At 47.9% G+C, this 23,316-nt stretch overlaps 1 protein-coding gene across 4 annotated transcripts in view; it reads left to right on the top strand.

Annotated features, from left to right (window-relative positions):
• Positions 1 to 23,316, top strand: part of Dst (dystonin) — a 327,245-nt gene that overhangs the window by 249,086 nt on the left and 54,843 nt on the right. For all 4 annotated transcript variants that reach the window (XM_042696942.1, XM_042696940.1, XM_042696939.1 and 1 more), the window contains 9 exons: positions 5,022 to 5,183; positions 7,048 to 7,218; positions 9,898 to 10,064; positions 12,403 to 12,562; positions 12,761 to 13,087; positions 13,603 to 13,687; positions 16,116 to 16,354; positions 17,748 to 17,954; positions 23,137 to 23,256. In XM_042696942.1, the coding sequence (XP_042552876.1) occupies positions 5,022 to 5,183; positions 7,048 to 7,218; positions 9,898 to 10,064; positions 12,403 to 12,562; positions 12,761 to 13,087; positions 13,603 to 13,687; positions 16,116 to 16,354; positions 17,748 to 17,954; positions 23,137 to 23,256 (1,638 nt within the window). The remainder of the gene's footprint in view (positions 1 to 5,021; positions 5,184 to 7,047; positions 7,219 to 9,897; positions 10,065 to 12,402; positions 12,563 to 12,760; positions 13,088 to 13,602; positions 13,688 to 16,115; positions 16,355 to 17,747; positions 17,955 to 23,136; positions 23,257 to 23,316) is intronic.

Here is a 23,316-nt window from a genome sequence, read left to right as displayed (position 1 = left end):
ATGGCTTATTTATAAAGGAATTGGAGTTTTGCAAGGTATCTTGAAGTGGATTACAGTTGAACAGACCTCAGCCTATTTAAAAAAATAGCTTGCTCTTTGGGAAATTTTAATCTAGAAACTTCAGATGCAACATTAGACTCCAAAGGGCAAGCCGGGCTGCGGAGTGCTGCGGGTGAGCGGCTGCTGAGGGTGTGTTTGTTTTTCTGTGTTTGCACTGTGTGGAAGGGAACTTGGGGGTTGGGAGAGACAGAGAAGTCGATTGCTGCTCGCTGTCCTGGATGCACTTTACATACGCTTAGACTCTGTCCCCAGTCCCCTGGGTGAAAGGGCTGATTCTCCCCGCCTCCTGTTACCTCTTCCTGGATCTGGTGTCTCCATGCGGGACGCGCTGCCCAGCGAGGCTCACGGGTGGACTTCCCTGCAAGATGCTTTACCTTCTGGCTTCCTTTCTGTGCCAGCCCCAGTGTTTGTTTTGACTAGCTCCAGAATGGGAAAGCCACTGAGCCGACCTGACTGTCTACGTCAGAACCCGCCCTGTGTGGGGAAGGGGGAGGAGGAGGAGGACCTGAACATTGAAGACTGCTATGTGCCCCAGCGGTCCATCTACGACACCGTGAGACTCAATGAGCAGATAGACTCGGGCTCCAAGGGCAGCCTGTGCTCCAGGCACTTCAGCGAGCGGACTCTGCCCTACGGTCACCGAACTCTGGATGGGAGTTCCTTATGCTCCAACAGTGCCTTGACTACACCCAGTGCCTTTGAGCCGCGGGGTCGTGAAGCTAACAAACTCGATGAAAAGATGATCTTCGATGCACTCAAACTAAATAGTGATGTCATTCGGACCTCAGGATTACCCAGAGCTAAGTCTCATGCTGAAAAGAAAGAACATAGGCGGTCATGGAGGATGCTTGTCCCAGCCAACTTTATGGATTATGCAAACAAAGGTGATAGCGCGGGTGTTGAACCTGCGGAGGGCTCCGAGGTTGTTCCCAAGGCCAGCAGCAGGTGCAGGTGGGGAACGAACTCCCTCACCTCTGAGGATGAGGACTCTGGTTTGTGTGGCTCCGCAGCCGAGAGAGAGGACAGACAGGACCGCGTCACGGAAGACCAGCGAAGACTGAGAAGTTTGAGCTCCGCTGATGATATTCGTGCAGCAGAGCAGTGTAGATCGTGTGTTCCTGTGAATTCCACCAGTGAACAGAAAATCCCGCTGCTTTCATGCAGTGACGCCCACCTTGATGATCATTTCAGAGTGGCTTCGCAGGATGTGCCTCGGCTCAGCGAAACCAAACGTGCAAGTGTCCAAAGGGAACATCGTCACCTGCAGGACAACCGGAAAGGGAGTCCTGAATATCATCCATTGATGACGCCAGGAGATGGCGGAAAGGAATCCTATGGGGCGGCACAAAGTGGGGGGAATCTGAAGGACCCCCCTCAGGATTTACCTCTTTCTCCTACAGCCCTGGGGGGTTGTGGGAACACAGGTTTGCTGGAGACTGGCACACGGTTGGCACAGTGTGATTCACAGGAGCCTGGCCGGGCCTCTGCGGGGAAAGGGGCGGTGGAGGCGGCCCACACAAAGTGCTCCCAGAAACTCAAGCCAGCAAGAAAGAAGGTAGGGCCCAGGAAAGCCGAGATTCAGGCAGGAGTGTCAGACGTTGTCTGCAATGGCTTCCAGCCCATGCAGGTAATTAACAGAAATGTGAAACTGCGATGCCTGGAGCCTCTGGTTCTGTGGCAGAGTACTCGACAGTGTGTGGAACGGGGCTGGAGCCCCTTGGTTTAGGTGGGTGGGAGGTTGACTAATACCCGCAAGCTGTGCCAGCTGCTGACAAGACCAGTGAAGAGAACCCCCCTGCCTAGGGTCCTGCTGTGTTCATTGTGCAGGGGGTGGCTGTCCCCTCTGTTCAAAAAGTCTCCTCATGAATTAGGCCATGCCAGACTTCTGCAGGAGCTCTGGTTTAACACTGCCATTTAAGGGCGCTTCTCTTGGGTTTGTTGACCTTGCACAGGCTTAGTCATGAGGTGCAAACAGTGTGAGATTGTGGTGGTCTGCAGATGGTTGAGGAGCTTTTGGATGTGGTAGAAAGGTCTCCGGAGCCCTGCCTTGGGAGTGGAGTTGCCGCTGCACTGTTTTGTGCAGGAATTACAGCGCCGGAACTTTCCGAGAACTCAGAAAGCAGCTTGGGAAGGAGTGCAGGCTGTTTATCAAGCCTGTAATTTTTTTCTTCCCTCTCAGATTGAAGTTCAGTTATTTTGGTACTGTTACTAAACTCTTCTGGTAAATGAGTTTTTTCTCTGTGTGTGTCTTGGGTATGTGTTTTTCTGTGGGTTTACTGGGTCAAGTTTCTCCTCCCATGTATTATGTTACCACCAAGAGATAAGGAATTTAGTCAGGATCAGAAAAAAAACCAACAACCAACAACTGCCCTAGTCTCCTGGTTCTTGAATACCTAGCAAGCGGCCTGCAGATTTAAAAGTTTAGCTGCTTTCCCCACTCCACCCCCCCATAATGGATTTGTGTATTTGTAGATAGTAGATTTTTTTGTATGGTTTATACCACTTTAGAAAATGATTATAAACTCACCTACACCTGCTCAGCTCTACAGCCTTAACATTAAAGCCAAGATCAAAAGTTAAGAAAGACAATTTACTAGAACATTAGATTATTTGTCCTAAAAACATTCCCCCAAAGTATAATGTACTGTCCAAGTTCCTGAAAGTAAGATACAGTATTTTGTTAGCTCCCTCACTCTTGGTAACTATCATAATGGCCAAAGCCAGTAGCAGTTTTGCTAGACCTATCACTCTTGGTAAGTGACCATATCTACTTCGGAGAAGTAGAACTTTGAAAGTAATGTAGAAAAGAAAGAGTCTTGTTCTAAAATTCTGTTTTCACATTGCTGCAACTTCTTATTGGTGTATTGGAATTTAAAACCTTACAAATTTATGAAAAACTTTTCAGTCCAGTTCTTCCTGGTTTGGGAGATTTTATCATTGCTTTAATTATATATAGCTGATTTTTTCAAATATCCAGTATTTTTTTTTTTTCTTTTGGTCAGTCATAGGGCTTGAACTCTGGGCCTGGGCGCTGTCCCTCAGCTCTTCAGCTCAAGGTGAGCACTCTACCGCTTGAGCCACAGCGCCACTTCTGGTTTTTAAGAGGTTTATTGGAGATAAGAGTCTCACAGACTTTCCTGCCCGGGCTGGCTTTGAACAGCAATCCTCAGATCTCAGTCTCCTGAGTAGCTAGGATTATAGGCATGAGCCACTGGTGCCCGGCTATATCTAGTATTTTTATATAGGGAACAGTTAGCCAGTATGGAAATTGTTCATAATGAATTTTCTGAGAAAGAAAAATCAGCTTGGACTTTTGGCTACCAAAGGACTTGTAGAGGAAATGATCACTAATTTGTAGCAACATAGGAGTGTCCTGTGCGCTAGGCAGCAGATCACGTCTGGAAAGTTTGTCTCCTGTAGCCTCTCCATCTTTCAGAATTGTTTCTTTATACCGTGCTTGTGATTTTCTTGTGGGTGCTATTGTGTGATGCTGGTGGCTTCTGGCCCCAGGGACCCCAGGACCTCGGGCATGTGAAGCAGGTGCTACCACGGAGCCTCAGCCATAGCCCTGAAGTGCTCTTGTAATATTTGCCTTTATTCTGCTGTCATGTATTCTGTTTAACCATTCCTTTATTATTTATGTAATGACTCAGAGTGCCCAACCATATTTTACCCTAATATTTGCCTGCAATTACCTTTCCTCAGTGAAAATAATAGACATTTCTCATCCATTCTCCAGGCCCCGCATTATACACATTCATGCTGACTGTACGTGAACTGGTGTGTCTGCCCCCAGTGCTATCTGATAAGAGACTGATGACATCCACCTGAACACACAGCTGTAATTTTCCTACACTGTTTTCAATTCAGCAAATAAACATTGGGCACATATTTCATTCAAGATGCTGTGATAGGCCCTGGGCCTAGAACTAGGGCAAAGGAAGCAGATAGTAATGGAATATGAAGTGTACTCCAGCATGTTGGCCCCTGAGTTGGCTGGGGAGCACTGGCAAGGGCCTGCCTGGGGGCAGGCAGCCGGGATCCCGGGCTGCTGTGCCCTGACATGTGGCAGACCGGCCCGAATGACCTCAAGGGCTGGTGGTGTCTGCACCCCAGCCATTTCCACACATGCTTGTCCCTTTCTTGTCTTGCCTTTATCCTTGGTGCCCTGGAAGGCCATGCTTGACTCTTCCTGGTACTGTATCTTAGCAGCTCTGGCAGGCTGTGTGCTTGGCATCTAGGCCACTTCATCTTGCCCATGGCCTTGGCTGCCACTTCCTGTCTTAAGCTCCAGTCTCCAGTGTGCAGCGCCATCCTCATGGGCTCCTTGAAGGAGGCCTGGCCAGCAGCTCTAGCAGCTCTATCCTCATGAGTGCTTTGAAGGAGGCCTGGCCCAGCAGCGCCCATCTTGGCTCCATCTTAGCATCTTTCTCCTGTTTTCTTTTGGTGACGATTGCTTCATGTGATCAGGGGGATAGCGGCACTGCACCTTTGTGTGCCTCCTCTAAGAGTATCCTCCTTTGCTCTCACTGTGTCCATAGAGTTTTCTCAAGTCATGGGTCTTACCACTTTTCTCCTTAGCATTTTCCAGAACTCTTTTACTACAGTTAATTGGAGATAATAGGCTTTCCTGCTTTGATAATGAAGCACTAAGGAGAAGACACATAATTCTATCTTCTTAGTTTTGTAGGTAATCTGATTTGATATACTTAGCATATCTCTCCTTGGTACTCAATGGTTTCGCTATGCTGCAGATTTATTTTTGTGTTTTGATTTCCTTTTTTGTTTTGTTTTTCTTTTTGCCTTGATATTGTTACTCAGACCATAGGCTGGCATGGGCACAGGCTCTGACCGTGAAGCCTTTACCTCTGCAGTATTGATAGCATTGACTACGCGGTAGCTAAGTCATTGCTCATTACAGACTTGGTTGTTGTTCAGAAGTGGAACCCTTCCCACTGCAGGCATTCCAGAAAGAAGAGATCGAGCCCCTGCAGGGGAAGCAGCAGGACGTGAACTGGCTGGGCCAGGGCCTCATTCAAAGTGCGGCCAAGGGCACCAGCACGCAGGGCCTGGAGCAGGACCTGGACGCGGCCAACGTGCGGTGGAAGACTCTCAACAAGAAGGTACAACCCTCCTAGCGCTCTTGTCCATGACCCCTCGTCCCGGGCACGGGCGTCCACTTCCTGCACGTGTCTGCCCTTCATGCGGCTGCACACTGCATGGCCCCCGTGGGTGGCTGGGGACCACACACAGCTGGAGCGAACGGGGGGACCAGGGCCCGTTCCTGCCAGTGTCTCATCAGGACAGAGGCACAGCCGCCGGCGCCGCAGCTCTGCTGGCCACCCCTTGGCCCGTGGCCTGAGGCAGAAAGCACGCACACCTCTGCTGCGCGCAGCCTCTGCCCCCAGCTGGCCACCGACGGGTGGACGGACGGACAGACGCAGGCTCTGTGCTACTGGGTAGTCATCTTTCAAAAGAATCTGGAATCCATCTCCCTCCCCATCCCCTCCCCCTCCCTCCCCCTCTCCCTCCCTCCTCTCTCCCTCTCTCCCTCCTTCTCTCCCTTCCCTTCTCTCCCCCTCTCCCCCTCTCCCTCCCCCTCTATCTCCCCCTCTCCCTCTCTCCCTCCCCCCTCTCCCTTTCTCCCTGGCCCTCTCTCCCCCTCTCCCCCTCTCCTTCTCTCCCCCTCTCTCTCCCCCCTCTCCCTTTCTCCCTGGCCCTCTCTCCCCCTCTCCCCCTCTCCTTCTCTCCCCCTCTCTCTGCCCCCTCTCCCTTTCTCCCTGGCCCTCTCTCCCCCTCTTCCTCTTTCCCTCCCCCCTCTCCTTTTCTCCCTCGCCCTCTCTCCCTCTCTCCCCCTCTCCCTCTTTCCCTCCCCCCTCTCCCTCTCTCCCTTGCCCTCTCTCTCCCCCTCCCCCCTCTCACTTTCTCCCTCCCCCTCTCTCCCCCTCTCTCCCCCTCTCCCTCCTCTCCCTCCTCCCTCTCCCTCTCTCCCTCCCCCTCTTCCTCTCTCCTTCTTGCTCTCTCCCTCTCTCTCTCTGCAAAATCCACTCATCCCTGCATTGGGACTTGCTTCACTCTGACAAAGAGAAAGAAGCTGCAGCTCTCCGCCAGCCTGGCTGTAGACCCTGAACTCAAAATACCCATATACCCGAAAGAGGCAGATCCACCTCTTCCTAAATCCCAGAAATCATGTCCTGGCATCTGAGAGACTGCTGGCCCGCGGAGGCAGGCAGCTTTGCATGTGACGCCAAGCCTGGCCCGCAGAGGTGGGGACGGCCATCCTGACTCAGTGGGACTCTGGTCCTCATCCACTGGTGTTGGGCTGGTAGTGTTGGTGGTTATCTTTTGTTCTGCACAGGTGTTAAAACCCATCACTCTTTAAAGTTGACTTCTGTTGTAGTGCTGTCTAAACCAACCTGGAATTTAGTGTTGTGTGTAAATAGATTTCTTGAGGTCTCAAGTACCATGCCAACTACAGCTTTGTTCCTCAAGGAAATGATCCATGTAGGACATTTGCTTGAAAGCCAGGTCCTAGCTCTTCACAAAGGGGCCCCAGTGCTGGACAGAGCAGAATTTAGCTGGCTATTTTACAGTTACTTTTCCTAGCAAAATAAAATTCTGAGTCTTTCTGCTATAATGCTTTCTTTTCATCTGAGCAGTAGAACGGAAAATTGATTGCAGTGATAAGAACGAGAAGCCAGTGCTGTTCCGCTCGATACCGTCACAGTATTAGAGCCGTGCACTGTCATCACCGTGCAGGGGCACATCCAAGCACTCAGGAACCACTGTCCTTCCTGGCACTCACCTTCAGGGCCTGGCCTTCGGGGCATACTTTCTACTACTCAGGTGTTGCCCACTCCCAGTGCTTTGGTTGGCAGTGAAAAAAAGTTAGTGATCTGGAAAAATAAGCATGAGGGGCGGCGGCTGGTGGCGGATTCGAGTATTTTCTGAAACAAGTGATAAGTGGAGACAACTGGCCCCTTGCAGGTGGCCCAGCGGGCGGCGCAGCTGCAGGCAGCCCTGCTGCACTGCGGGCGGTTCCAGGACGCCCTGGAGTCCCTGCTCAGCTGGATGGCAGACACTGAGGAGCTGGTGGCCAATCAGAAGCCTCCCTCCGCAGAGTTCAAAGTGGTGAAGGCCCAGATACAGGAGCAGAAGGTAAGCCAGTGGTACCTTTGTGTTGCACATTAAAGCTCATTTATGGAGAGTTTAAAATGTACCTTCAGGTTTACCTTGATAAGGTATCTGGTCCCTGGCTCTTGTCAGTCATGCAACCAATACTTGCCAAAGGTCTGCTCTGCAGAGTTGTTGAGGAAATAGCACAGGGTAAAAACTGCACAAATCCCTCAATGAGCCTGAAGCTTATTGGGAAGGGAGGGCTAAGGGAAAGACAATAGACTAAGTCTGTAGGTTGTGACCGGAGGGTGTGGCAGGAGGGCTCTGGGAGGGGTGGACTCTGTGTGCGGAGGATGTCAGTGCCAAGGCTTCTGGACAGGGTGGCCTCCGGCAGACATTCTGCTGCCCTCTTACATGGTAGGCTGGTGGTGGAAGGCATCCTCTGATAGATTAGCCTGCAAAAAAGGCCAGCATTGGACTCGATACACTCAGATTTTGTGGCCTTGCTAAGTCCCCCACCTGGGGAATGACAACTTCATAGGGCTGAGGACTTGGGGTACACATGTAGCTTCAGGCTCCCGAAGGCCGTGGCTAGTTGTGCAGCATTTACTGACCCCGTGGGGCGGTGGTGTGGCTGCTCTGATGTGCAGAGAGACAGGAAGGGGTTCTTCTGCCCGGCTTTAAAGACAAGGAAGTACATGATTTCTAGTTCAATGTTTTGCAAATAAAAGCTATGTAATTAAAATTTAACTTCTCTTTCTATCTCTGGCTTATTTCAGTTAGCAAAACTGGTAATATGTATTTCAAAACTGCTTAAAAGCTTTAAAATATTCTGTATATAGGAGGAAGGTAAATAGAGGAGGTGAGGTGCTAGACAGATTGCTTAGCTTGATTTAATCTTTTCAACACCAGAACATCACACGGTATCTCAAATACATACAATTACTGTTTCCCAGTTAAAAAAGTTATACACTTCTGCATTTGGCCTTTTTTTTTTTTTTTTTTTTGTCGGTTGTGGGGCTTGAACTCTGGGCTTAGGCGCTGTCCCTCAGCTCTTCAGCTCAAGGTGAGCGCTCTACCACTTGAGCCACAGTGCCACTTCCTCTTTTTTTTTTTTCTTAAATGTAAACCTTACTGCCTGGGGCTGGCACAGCAGCTCCGGCAGGCCCTGGGTCAGCTCATATTACCTTGTACTAAAAATCTTGGGAAGCCCTAGCATGCCATTACAGATAAAGTTAGAAGTAAAGATCAATGGAGTGGAGCTGGAAGCTTAGTGCATTTATGTGATTTTTGAAATGATCACCATTTACAACTTAAAGGTACTCTCCAGTTAGTTAACAGTGATTAACCAATAAAATCTATCTGTTGATGTGTGTGTGTGCTTTCTACTTAGGCCACACTCTCAGCCCCAATTTTGCCTTTGTACTCTTTAGAATCGTTGCTATTCAAGTGCATCCAAAGTAGCCCACTCAGTTCTAACTTTGTCAAGGGAAGGTGTGATCCTGTGACCTTCCTTCCCCCCCACCCCCCCTCCCCAGGACTGGGGCTTGAACTCAGCCTGGGCACAGTGCCTGAGCTTCTTTTTGCTCAAGGCTAGCACTCTACCACTTGAGCCCCAGCACTACTTCTGGCTTTTTTTTTCTGTGCATGTGGTACTGAGGAATGGAACCCAGGGCTTCATGCATGCGAGGCGAGCGCTCTGCCACTGAGCCGCCTTCCCAGCTGATGTTCCTTTTAGACTGTCCTCCTCTTTCCTCCTGTCCCTGTCTTGATTCCCAAGTCATCTTCTTGCATTTCACTTCTGGGCCTTTGCCAAATCTCAGTCTTTGATGATGGGTTGGGACCAGGTTAAGGAGGCCTTCCTCACTTCGTGTTGGAGACATGCTTTCTGTGCACAGCAGCTGGTCCCGGGCTGTTGGTTTTGATGAGATGAGATACAGCATCTTAACACTGAGCTCTGGCTCCCCAGGTCAAACACTGTTGTAGCCATCTTGGAATGTGTAATTAGAATTAAGTTGAATTTTGTAAGTGTCTGCTGCTACACTGTGAAGTGTATGGTCTTGTTTGGTTTACTTCGGAGAATCCTCACCTGTCTGATGATAGGTGAAAACCATCTTTTTTAGTTTCCATCCTTTGACAGGATTTAAAAGTTGTTCCTTTAGATGGTCGGTCAGTGACCTCCTATTTTAGCCTTGTTAACCTCTTAGCCTGGTCTGAGTGTTAACTGCATTGTCTGTTATAGGAGTTTTGAAGAAAGTGGTTTGCAGTAACTTTTTTCTTTGACAGAGAAGATAATTATCAAATGGCTAGGAGACTCTTATTTCATTCAAGTAAGAGAGTTTGTACTTTCCCCATGATTCATTGGCCTTATCCCAAATTTTATATTAGAACTCAATACTACAGAGGTCAGCAACCTCTACTTAAAAAAACGGCAAAAACAAACCCTACCCCAGGGCCCTTGTGTCTGCCACAGGTTCAGTGAATGAGCCAAATTACTCATCTTTAAGCTTCCACTCCTTAAGTCCTTTTATGCATGCATCCACATAAACTATGTACTTCTGGCACATGTAAGCGTGTAAAATAGGGCGGGGGATCATGGTAGCACATCTGCCTAGAAAGCCTGAGACCCTACGTTCAAACCACCAGTCCAGCTCCCTAAAATGCCTCAAGCACATTTAGTTTGTATTTGTTTCACATATATTCTTAATGTCTTGCCTCAAGCTTCTCCAAAGATTGTTGGATGACCGCAAGTCTACCGTGGAGGTTATCAAGCAGGAGGGAGAAAAGATGGCTGCCACTGCAGAGCCTGCGGACAGGGCAAAGGTGGAGAAGCAGCTGGGCCTGCTGGACAGCAGATGGGAGGCCTTGCTGGAGAAGGCTGAGGCCAGGTGAGGCCGAGCTCCGGGCTCGCACCGAGCAGGACCGCTGGCCTTGGCGGGGATCCCGAGTCTGCGTGCTTGCTGGGTGTGGGCGTGAGGACTGCGGTGTCCACCCTCTGGATCCCATGTATTGTCTACCGGTCCCCAGCCAAGTCATTCACTCGCCGCATGCTCACCTCCGCCCTGTGAGCCAGGGCACAGAGCTGGGCTCTGGCGGCCAGCGAGCCCCTCAGGCCCCTCCTGCGGCCTGCTGGGGTACAGACAAGCAGGGTGTAGCAGTGGAGAAGGTTTTCAAGCAAAAGTTGAGGGTGTGTGAGGGTGCAGAAGAGGAAGAACCTGGACGGGGCAGGGAAGCACAGCGGAGCTGTGGGAGGGGAGGGGTGGAGTAGGTGGGGAGGGGAGGCTGGTGAAGGTTCGGTGTAGACACCTTGAGAATCAGTTGTGAAAGCAGAAGAACCTGTGAACAGAGCGAGTTTGTTCCATAGATGTCTGTTTTTTTTGTTGTTGTAGGGTTTGAACTCAGGGCCGGGACACTGTCCCTGAGCTCTTTAGCTCAAGGCTAGTGCTCTACCTCTGAGTCACAGCTCCACTTCCTGTTCCGTACTTTCCTGCTTCCTCTGGAACTAGTGGGGAGGGAGAAGTTCCTTCCGACTGCTCCTGAGTTTTGTGGTCACAGCGTGAAGTGCCCGAAGGGGGCTGAACCCCTGCTTTATCCGGGCCAGCTGACTGGCCCTGTGCGACTCCCTGGACATCCTGCCCTGGCTGCAAGGGAGATTCTGCCAGTGATTGTTTTGTTTTATGTTTTTCTAATTCTTTATAGTGATTAAGTGATTACATAATTCCCCAAATTTCACAGTATTGTGGGATAGTTTGTGCTTAGTTAAAGTCACAAACACATTCTAACTTTCATGGGGCAAATTGTCTATTGTGGTCTATAACATTTATGAGTTCTGTGAGCTTTGACAATACAGTAATTGTTTTTAAAGAAAAGTGTATGCCCACCTCTCCACTTTACTGTTATAACCACTCTTCTTTTCCTTCAGCAGTATCAGGTGGAGGGATATTAGTAATAATTACCATTTATACTTGCATCTGTTGTTCACAGATTTGGTCACATAACCACAGCTTTAATCAATTAAACACCATTACAGCTGCACACTGATTGGTAGCTCATACCTGTAGTTCTAATTACTCAGGCTGAGATCTAGAAGATCGAAGTTCGAAGTCAGCCAAACAAAAAGGTTCCTCAGACTCCATCTTCAAAATAGCTACCAAAAAAGCAGGGCTGGAGGTATGACTCAAGTGGTAAAGCACTGGTCTGACAAACACAAGGGTCCTGAGTTCAAAATCCAGTACTGAGAAAAGTCATTATAAACCTATCATTTCCATTGATTCCAGATAGATATAGAAGAAAGGGAGTCATAACTAGAGATAATCCAGAAGTTAAAAGGAAACATACACGGTTCCATGAAAGGTCTTTGAAAAGTTTTGTGTATATATGGTTTGTAATATAGCCATCTAGGGGTAGGATGAAGATGGCCCCAATTTCTGTAACCAATTTTGTCTTCATAGACAGCTAACTTTTCCAGTCCTGTATTTCCCTAGGAATTAAGGTGAAGACAGCACCATTTTCGATTGTGACACAGGTTCTGACAGGGTTGAGTGGGCTGGATGCCCTGTTCTATATAGCAAGGTCCCTGGGCACTATGGACAAGCTGAAGGCTCAGAAAGCAGCTGTGGACTGGACCCTCTGCAGTTGAGCGGAGAGTTCTCTCAAACTATTGCAGGCCTTCAATGAAGTTGAGAACTTGGTGTGATCCTTAAAGCATTAGCCGCTGCTTCTGGCTAATCCAGCAGACACTCTGCTTTCATCGAGTAGCATTCTCCGCCAACTCAGGGAAGGTGTGCGTGGGTCACGTGACCCTTTGGGTACATAACCTCAGCTGCTGGTATGCAATGAGTACATGATGCCTGTCACAGCTGCACATGGCCTCTGGGCTCAGCCTGTCCTCCTCGTGGTCGCTGTGGTGCTGTTGACAGAACATGGCTATAACATGGCTGTAATGATCCCCAGGAGTGTTAGGATCATTGTTAGAAAAGATGGCTTTACCCTCCATGAGGCCCAGGGACGTGTGAAGGCCACTTTATTTAATCTAAATAAAGTTCCACTTTATTTAATCTAAGAACTATTGTGACATGCCCTCTAAATGGTAGATTGAAATTTTACCCTTAGGGGATGTCTACCAAAAACGTTTAGGCTGGAGTGGGAGAAGACGAGGGAAGGCTTTTGTGGACCGTTTCACACCTCCCTCCTCGCTGACGGACCGTGGTCCTGGTGCATTTACAGGAACCGTCAGTTGGAAGGCATCTCGGTGGTAGCCCAGCTGTTTCATGAAACCTTAGAACCGCTGAATGACTGGCTGACGACCGTGGAGAAGAGGCTGGCGAACTGTGAACCCGTAGGAACCCAAGCATCCAAACTGGAGGAGCAAATTGCCCAGCACAAAGTAAGATGCAAATCGCACACCCGCCAGACGTACTTTTCCATTTGTTTTATGGTTTTGTGACGTGACTTTTGAGTTATGTGTTACTGTTTTGTTTTGACATACTTGCCAACTAAATCATCTCAAATGTCATTTAAGTTCTGTTTTCATTTTTATTTGTCCATTCTTGTTATTTTCTTCCTTTTTTGAAACTTCATGTAGGCCTTAGAAGATGACATCATCATTCACAGTAAACATTTACACCAGGCTGTTAGCGCTGGCCAGTCCTTAAAGGTTTTGAGCTCCAGGGAGGATAAGGATATGGTGCAGAGTAAACTAGACTCCTCGCAAGTGTGGTACATTGAGATTCAAGAGAGAAGTCACAGCAGGTCTGAGCTCCTCCAGCAGGCCTTATGTAATGCTAAGATTTTCGGGGAGGATGAAGTTGAGCTGATGAACTGGCTGAACGAAGTGCACGGCAAGCTGGGCCAACTGCAGGTCCGGGAGTGCAGCCCCGAGGGACTGCGGAAACAGCGGGCCGAGCTTCGGGTATTTTCATTTATTTAAGTTCGTTTCCTTTCATTTCTGTTGTCATTATTTTATCTTTCTTTTTCTGCATTCTTCTGTGTCCATTATGATTTATGTGATTGGCTATACTCAGAAAAGCACTTTGCTTGTGTATACAGGGTTCTTTTATAGTTGCTCATAAATGGGAATTGAATTTATCCAGTTAGCTGGATTTTTCCCTCTGTGTTTTGTGATTTTACCATGGGACCCACCGTGAATTGGTGCCTCGGTCTTTCCGCATTGCCAGTTTCCACAGGGCCCTGAGCATCTTCTGGAAAGGAGGGTGTGGTAAGTTATGACTGTGAGCATGGATGAGGTAGAAAGAAGAGTTGTAACCATGAGAACAGTGGCTATTTTTGAGTATTGCGGTGTTGGCTCATGCACAGCTCTGTGAGACCTAGCTCTCAGAGGTGAGAGATCAAAGTTCTCTGGCAATAATGAATGGTAACACTGATTGAAGTCTCTCTCCCATGTGCAAATGGTTCCTGTGTTTGCAGGTTCTACAAGAAGACATCATGCTCAGGAAACAAAGTGTGGATCAGGCACAACTAAATGGCTTAGAACTACTCAAACAAACCACAGGTGAGAGGACAAACCACAGCTGCAAGTCAAACTACCGTGTTGTCTGCATGTGCATCACCTTTGAAAGATTTTAGAAGTAGAGGGAAAAACAGACGAGCCTTCTCCAAGACCTGGGTCTGCACTTTGCTTTGAAGGCCAGTCAACAGAGCTTTGGAGTCCAGTCCTCCTCTTTTCTCATGATCTCATTTAAGCTCTTGGTGGATGCTGTGTGCATTACTCATCACCTAAAGATTTTTCATGGCCGAGAAGCCCATGATGAAGTTACCTCAGCCTTCCTCTGTGGAAGGGGGCAGACAAATGTGCTGGTGGTGGACAGTGTGGGGTTGTTTTTTTTTAAAGGTAGATTGCTTCACAATGACTCATGCTATGGCAATCCACCAACTTACTACAATCATACTTGAGCCATTGTAAAACAGATAGTTCAGTACCTGCACAAGAGGAGTGTAAAAGAGCTCAGAGAAACTAACTTGCTTTAGGAGCACTGTGCTCGCTGGAAAATACCACTTTCAAATCAATATGCAGTTCAGTAACGTGCACTAGGGGAGATGACATGTGTATTAGGGGACCAGGCACAGGTACTGGGAAAATGACACATGTACTAGAGGAGTCGGCACATGTACTGGGGAGATGATGTGTGTACTGGGGAGATGACACATGTTCTTGGAGAGATGACATGTGTACTAGGGGAGATGACACGTGTATTAGGGAGATGACTCATGAACTAGGGGAATGACACATGTACTAGGGGGATGACACGTGTACTAGGGAGATGACACGTGTACGGGGAATTGACACGTGTACTAGGGAGATGACACGTGTACTAGGGAGATGACACGTGTATGGGGAGATGACACGTGTACAGGGAGATGACACGTGTACTAGGGAGATGACACGTGTACTAGGGAGATGACACGTGTACAGGGAGATGACAAGTGTACGGGGAATTGACATGTGTACTAGGAAGATGACACGTGTACTAGGGAGATGACACGTGTACGGGGAGATGACACGTGTACTAGGGAGATGACACGTGTACTAGGGAGATGACACGTGTACTAGGGAGATGACACGTGTACAGGGAGATGACACGTGTACGGGGAGATGACACGTGTACTAGGGAGATGACACGTGTACAGGGAGATGACACGTGTACTAGGGAGATGACACGTGTATGGGGAGATGACACGTGTACGGGGAGATGACACGTGTACTAGGGAGATGACACGTGTACAGGGAGATGACACGTGTACGGGGAGATGACACGTGTACGGGGAGATGACACGTGTACTAGGGAGATGACACGTGTATGGGGAGATGACACGTGTACTAGGGAGATGACACGTGTACGGGGAGATGACACGTGTACTAGGGAGATGACACGTGTATGGGGAGATGACACGTGTATGGGGAGATGACACGTGTACTAGGGAGATGACACGTGTACTAGGGAGATGACACGTGTACGGGGAGATGACACGTGTACGGGGAGATGACACGTGTACTAGGGAGATGACACGTGTACAGGGAGATGACACGTGTACTAGGGAGATGACACGTGTATGGGGAGATGACACGTGTACGGGGAGATGACACGTGTACTAGGGAGATGACACGTGTACAGGGAGATGACACGTGTACGGGGAGATGACACGTGTACGGGGAGATGACACGTGTACTAGGGAGATGACACGTGTATGGGGAGATGACACGTGTACTAGGGAGATGACACGTGTATGGGGAGATGACACGTGTACAGGGAGATGACACGTGTATGGGGAGATGACATGTGTACGGGGAGATGACACGTGTACGGGGAGATGACACATGTACTAGGGAGATGACACGTGTACTAGGGGAGGTGACACGTGTACTAGGGAGATGACACGTGTACAGGGAGATGACACGTGTACTAGAGGAGATGACACATGTACTAGGTAAGATCACCCTTACTGTTCAGAGTTGGAGGAATGCTAAATTGTATAGAACCCTTACCTAGAAATGTGAAGCCTACGACACCTTTTCTATGACTCTGTAAGGGACGTAGAGACAGGCAAGAATTCCCTGGAAAAGTGGACGTGAGTAATGAGAGGTTACACATTCCGCCCAACACAGTAGCTCCTTGTGAGCCAAGGGAGACGTTGAGGCTCGTCAGCTGAGCCTGAGCCTGTTACCACCCCAAGCTTCCAAGCTAGAGGCATGGTGGGCCGTTCGTTGTCCAGTAGCCTCTTCCCATGGAGTGAGAGGCACATTTTCATTTGTAGTTCTGGAGCTGATTAGATTTTCTAGCAACCTCAGAAAAGATGAAAACCTAATGAGAGTGTCTGTTGGGTCAGATCATCTTTAGAGATCTGTACAGTATTACTGAAAAAGACCTGCCTCCCCACCCTTCTCCCCTTTTCCTAAGGAAGTACCTGTCTTTGCCTTTTAGGTGATGAAGTTCTAGTCATCCAAGATAAATTGGAAGTCATTAAAGCAAGGTACAAAGACATTACAAAACTGAGCAGCGATGTGGCTGAGACTCTGGAGCAAGCCCTGCAGCTCTCAGGGCGGCTGCATACCACACACGAGGAGCTGAGCACCTGGCTGGGCCAAGTGGAGGTGGAAATGCTCTCCTTCGAGTCACAGGTCCCGAAAGCAGATGCGGGCCAGGTGCAGGCGAGACAGAAGGTAGGCCTGGTACACTCCGCGCGATCTGCTGGCTGTCTTCTAGTCTGACCCACACAGGAGTGAAATCGTCTTTCCTCCCGGCACTGCTAGGATGCTGAAGGATGGGTGGGAACCCAGTGCGAGTTGGCAGCAAACTTAACAGTTTGTATTCTCACGAACCCAAAGATGAAAATGATGTGTTAGAGTTTGTGTCAAGAGTGTTGTGGTTACCAGAGTAGACACACTAGGAACAGAATGATAAAGACCAGAGAAAGGACAATGATCACTATTTAAGTGTAATTAATGTAGAATGGGGACACATCTTTTCTGTCTGATAGAGGTGTAGCCCAGAATGGGTTTTCTGACCGCAACACAACAGGGCTGGACCTGCCTTTGGAGTCATTCTTACCCTCAGACACGCCAGCCTCTGTCCATACCATCCCTGCCATGTGTTCATCCCTGGAGTCCGGTTGTCCCTGGCATATGATCATCCTTGGAGTACAGTCATCTCTGGTGTGTGATTGTCCATGGATTATGATTGTCTCTGTTGTACAGTCATCCCTGGAATGTGATCAACCCTGGTATGTGACCATCCTGGTATACAACCATCCCTGGTGTACGCTTGTCCCTGGAGTATAACCATCTCTGGTGTGTGATTATTCCTAGAATGTGATCATCCATGGCATTGTCCTTGGTGGTGTTGTCATTGCTGTACAATCGTCCCTGGAATGTGATCATCCCTGGTGTCTCAGGGCTGGAGGTCAGACCCACCAAGCCTATGACAAGTCAACTGCTTTGTTGACTTTGTACCAGTATGTCCTGATTTTGAAGGTCACTTAATTCTGGCTCAGGATATCCTCTCTCTCCTTGTCTGTTAGGTGGCACATAGAGGTTCCAAGAAAGCCAAGAATGGTACATGTGAACTTGCGTGGTGTTTGTTTTCCCAATTTTAAATATATTAAACATTAAATATATTAAAAATATAGTAAATATAGTAAATATAGTAAAATCTTGTCACTACATTAGCAAATAAATTGTTGCTTGCACTTCTCTGGGGGCATTTCCTTATTGCAAAACAGCCATAAAATACATAAATATTTATTTATTTTAACTTTTTATTTTGTGCTGGTACAAGGGCTTGAACTCGGGCTTTATACTCTCATTCTGCTTCTTTACTCTTTACACTATGATCTATGCCTTCATTCAGGCATTTGCTGGTTCAGTAAAGATGGAGCTGCAGACTTTTCTGCCTGGGCTGTGTTTGGACTGCAGTTCTCTAGGTCTCAGCCTCCTGAGTGGCTAAGACAAAGTTTTATTTAATTCATCTGTAACTAAGACACCAAAAGCATGACCCGAGGGCCCAGCAAAGGACTTTGCCTGGTGAGACTCTTACCATGAGTTTGTATGTCTTCAGGAGCTGAAAAAGGAAGTTAAGAACAACAAAGCCTTCCTGGACTCCCTGAATGAAGTGAGCACTGCCTTGCTGGAGCTGGTCCCCTGGAGGGCCAGAGAGGGGCTGGAGAAGATGGTAGCCGAGGACAATGAGCGCTACCGGTTGGTGAGCAACTCCATCGCTCAGAAGGTGGAGGAGATTGACGCCGCCATTCTCCGGTCACAGCAGGTAGGGACAAGTGGGTTGTGTCTAGGTAGTAAATTCTCTTCTGCTGTTTCTGCAGCCCTTACCTGAACAAAGATGTCTGTTAGCAGAGTTTCCAGCCCTCCTCTGTGCTTCAGAAACGAAAGATGGAGTTTGAATAGAATTTGGTGGGGCCACGTATGAATACATCATTAGCAGCCATCTGCCTGTTGCTCTCAGCCCTGTTCTCCAAACAAAACACCTTTTGTCTGCACAGTGGCGTTTGGCTGTTGTTACTTTTATACCTCAGCTGAGCCTGAGCTTTGCCAGTAAGCATTTTGAATGAGTGTATAAGTCGGTGTTAACTCTTCATTTACATAAAGCTGTGGCAAAGACAGAGTATTCTTTGGTAAAAGGAAACAGTTTGGTTACTGATGTGGGTTTTTTTGGAAGATGATTGGAGGGGAAGAGATGACGATGTGTGCCCTGTCTGTGGCTCACAGGGTTTGTAGGTCCTTAGCCACAGCCGACAGGAGGCACGAAGCAGCCAAGTGGACCTGGGGAGGGTATTTGTAGTACATTTGTATTAACTTTTATTCAGATATCTGTGTCTGTTTACATCGAGTCATCAGACTCTGATTGTAAGCTTGGGGTGAAAGTGGTGTGGTCTTGCTAGGGACTCAGGAAAGTATGCAACTAGGCTTTTATTAACACCGCCCAAAAGCCTGAAACACAAATCAAACCAACGCTCCTAGGAGCATCCAGACCCAGTGTTCTAATGTGCTTCTACAGACAGTGCCCCACCCCTGTCTTCACGTAGCTCAGAGGAGTTACAGAAGCTGATGGAATACCATGATAACAAAGCTCTGCCTCAGGGATGTTTACAAGGGAAGGCATTCATGCCCGAGGAGTGTGTTTGCCAGACTCTGTTCTCAAAGTGGAGGAATTCACATGTCTCATTATAATGGGAAAATAAGTGTGTTTGTGTGTGTGTTTATTCCAGTATTTAAAAATACTGCAGTTTTTTCCACTAAAATTTATTTCACCATTTTGGAACTGGCACTGAAGACTTCTCTAAAGAGCAGGACAGAACGCTGACTTCCTAGGAAGTTGGTTTGGAGGTGAGGGATTACACTGGTGTAGTAAAAGTGCTGTGCCAACAAGAAAGAGCCCTATGTAAACTTGAATGAAGTTTCTCATTCACTGGGATCACATGTATCCTACCACGGTATATATCCCATGTATACCACATGGCCTCCTGTGGTATATGCATATATATACCACATACCCTCCCAGGGTGTATACCATGTGTCCTCCCACGGTATGTAACATGTGTATACCACATATCCTCCTGCACTGTATACCCCATGTGTACACCCTGTATCCTCTCGGGGTGTAGACCACGTATCCTCCCTCGGAATATACCACGTGTGTACCACATATCCTCCCGCATATGTACCTCTTACCCTTCCACCATATGCACTGTGTGTTTATCCTACGCCCTCCCACAGTACATACCACATGTCCTCTTGCAGTCTGCACCACATACATACCATGAACCCTCCGGCAATACATGCCACAGATCTCCCACAGCATATTCCATTTATCTGAGTCAGACATTGCACATGTCCCTGCTTGAACCTGCACGAAGTAACATATCTTTGTGGCTTTCTTTCTCTCACTGAAAATGGAGTCAAATGAACCCTGTAGAAATGGGGAGAGGCACTTCTGCTTAAAAGAGTTACAGACTGGCGTGCCCAGTTCACACCACTGAGGTTCTTAAACCTTAGTTTTCATTCTCCTTTGTCTCTTGTGCATATACAGATGTGTTTATCAGTAGTGCAGTTTGCTGGACTGCAAATCATGGGGTCAGTTCTGAGTGCTTGCTTATGTCAGGGGACCCATAGAAACCCTGCTCTCCAGCCCATTGGAGTCCCATTAGATCCAACAGCTCACTGGGCCTCTAGCAGTCAGGCCTGGAGAAAAATATCACCTGCAGAAGTGAGATTGATTGAGACCCTCCAGGCTGTGTGAAGAGTAAGGAGTCACTGAGTGGAAGGAAATGCCAATCAAAGAAAAGTGATGAGTGCCCCCTCCCCGGCCAGGGGAGGGGGGAGAGGCTAAAACACAGTCACCACATGGTCTTTCTTAGGGCCCCGTTCAGCTTAAAGGGTGTGTTTCAAAAGCAGGCTATCACAGACTGTTGAGTCACAGCTTTCCCAGCATGCCAGAGGTTCTGGGTTCAACCTCCAGCCCTGCAATATACATTGTGTGCCACATAGTAAGTGTTAGTTACTGATCTTTTTAGTACTTGAGCCGTTTTTGGTGAAATCACTGTCTTGATTTCCTGAATCCCTTAGCATATTCAGGAAGATAAGAGAGGAGAGGGTAGTTCCTGAGGCTGAATGTCCTGGCTGGGTTAACTTCCCTGCTTCCCTGGCTGTAAATGGGTTCGTGGAAATGTCCAGTGTGTGCATCTGTGGTCTGAGTTAAAGGAGATTCTGTGTGTGAAGCTCTTAGAGCAATGTGTTCAGCAGACAGCTAGCTACCAGTGAAGAGTGTTTCTCAGGAATTGCTAACGTCTTGTACTAACTGTACATCTGTGTCTTTTGGAGCTGGTGCATTGCCAGTTTCTCCCCCATCTGGCCCTGGACCAGTGAAGTATGGAGCAAAGCCACTACGTGCCCTCCCGGGGCACTGCCCACAACACTCGGCCCTCTTCTCTCTGGCCCCTGTTCCCAAGGGCTTGAGATGAACTTAGCACCAGGAGCTGAGAAAGGGTCATTCACTCCACCTGCCCACAGCCTGTGTTCATTTTTGTTTTGTCTCTTTGTGGTAATGGTGTTTGAACTCAGGGCTTCAGGCTTGCCAGGCAGGTGCTCTACCACTTGACCTCTGCCCCCCAGCCCTCTTGCCTTGTGTTTTTTCTAGATAGGGTTTTGTGCTAACTTGGCACAGACTTCCTGCAAACTGTAATCCTCCTGCCTCTGCCTCCAGAGTAGCTGGTATTACAGGAGTATATGACCATGCCCAGCTCTAAAACTGGGGTTCTTTTCTAATCTTGCTTCCTGTCTCCACCTTTCTCTTCCCTGACCCAGTAATTTCCCCTACTCCCATCTGGACTGATGTCCTTCAGTGACTACCCCCCAGAGGCCTTCTTCCAGCAGGGGCCCTGTTGGGTTACTGTCCATATCACTGTCCACACCATTCGTTTTTGATGACTGTCACCAGGAATGGCCTTGGGCTTGCAAACGATGCTCCTGACTCCTGGAAACGCATGCCAAGGAATGGATCCCCTTGCAAGGAGCTCTTCATTCAGAGCTGTGTATCTAATAGTAAGAACATGCAGGAATGCTAAAATACACATTTAAAATAATACAATGTGGACCTGGCGCTGGTGGCTCATGCCTGTAATCCTTACTACTCAAGAAGCTGAGATCTGAGGATCGTGGTTCGAAGGCAGGTGGCAGACTCTTATCTCTAATAAGCTACCAAAAACCCTACAAAAATTAGAAGTAGAGCTGTGGATCAAGTAGTAGAACAGTAGCCTCAAGCAAAGAAGCTCAAGGACAGCACCCCAGGCCCTGAGTTCAAGCCCCAGGACTGGCACACACACAAAAAGAATATTATGTGGAAAAGCAGGCTAGGAACTGTTTATACAGCATTATACCAGACTTAAATAAGTCCATCTTTCTTAGTTTCTAGAAGAAATGCTGAAATATGATAGTATTGGGATTAACTACAAGTTTTAATTTTTTTTCTGTAGGTTTTTCTGTGCTTTAAGAATTTCTGCTGTATGCATGAATTACTGCTGTGGTCAGGAAAACAAAATCTCTTCATATATTTCAGACTACTGAGTTTTTGCACAGCAAGTCCTGAGTTCAAACTGCAAAAAAAAATTTCTTAAAATGTTTGCATTACTTAATGAGATGTTTAAAAATTATACATGGGACAAGGAAGATGGAAAGGATACTGAGAAGTAAAGAAGATTGAAATACATGTATACGTATATGTGTGTGTGTATATATATTTATATATGTATATGTGCACATGTTGCATATGTGCATGCAGCATAATGAATCCCAGCACACCATCTGGAAAGGGATGGGGTGTGGGAGACAGAAGAGGTCATGGGAACACGGAGCAGTGAACGTGTCAAAGTTCGCTGTATGCATCTGTGGAATGATAACTGTGAAATCCTCCTTATGCCACTAATGTATGGTTATTAATAAGATTAAATTTTATTTATTTTGTTTATTTATTTTTTGTTGGTCGTGGAGTCTGAACTCTGGGACTGGGCACTGTCCCTCAGCTCTTTAGCTCAAGGCTAGTGCTCTATCACTTGAGCCATACTACCACTTCTTGCTTTTTCTGCTTATGTGGTGCTGAGGAATCAAACTGAGGGCCTCATGCATGCAAGGCAAGCACTCTCCCACTGAGCCACCTTCCCAGCCCAAGATAGATTTAAAAAAAAAAAAAAAAGTAGCTGGGTAACAGAGAAAAAATCATGTACGTGAGCAGGTATATAGTTCATACCTGTCATCCTAGCTACTAGGAGGCTGGGATCTGAGGATCCTGGTTCGAAGTCAGCACAGGCAGAAAAAATTGACTCTTCTTCAGTTAACCAGTAAAAAAGCCAGAAGTGGAGCTATGGCCCAAGTGGTAGAACACCAGCCTTGAGCAGAACAAGCTAAGGGATAGTGGCCAGTCCTGGAGTTCAAGCCCTAGTGCACAAACAGAAACAAATGCAATTGATCTGTGATCTGCTAAGGGTGTGCTCTACACACAGAAACATACGTTGGCCTCCAGACACACAGTATGGCAAGTACCTAGGATCATTCCAGGCTTTGCTGTAGAGCATGAATGGAGAGCAAAACGCTACCCTTGTACCATGTGAGTAGGGTGACAGGTCCAATGACTATAGATAGCATTGCAGGCAGCAACGCGCATTCCTCCTCTGACTGATGGCAACAAAGACGGCAGCGCGAGTTGTTCTGAATTGGTAACAGGGCGCTACAGATGCCGGGCATCAGAAGCGCCTATGTTTCATGACTCCTGTCTTTATTTTTCAGCCCCAGCCCCTCTCACACATTATTTTAGGATGTCATGAAAAGCCATGCTCAGAGTTTCCACTCATGTAATAAGGATATTTAATAGAACTGTCACTAGGTACTTCTTGGCAATGGTTGCAGGACCTTGTTGACCTCATGATTTATCCTTTGTTTAGTTTGACCAGGCGGCTGATGCTGAGCTGACCTGGATCAGCAACACACAGAAGAGACTGGTGTCCCTGGGCGACATCAGGCTGGAGCAAGACCAGACCTCGGCCCAGCTGCAGGCCCAGAAGGTGATGAAGCCCCAGATCAGATCCTTGGCTTGTCTAGGCCCCTCACATGAGCCAGATGGT

The sequence above is a fragment of the Dipodomys spectabilis genome, unplaced genomic scaffold (assembly GCF_019054845.1).
Source record: "Dipodomys spectabilis isolate Male_0828 unplaced genomic scaffold, ASM1905484v1 ptg000213l, whole genome shotgun sequence".
In the NCBI taxonomy this organism is placed as follows: domain Eukaryota; kingdom Metazoa; phylum Chordata; class Mammalia; order Rodentia; family Heteromyidae; genus Dipodomys; species Dipodomys spectabilis.
Note: the sequence above shows the minus strand (reverse complement) of the source record. Positions and strands in the feature narration are given on the sequence as shown.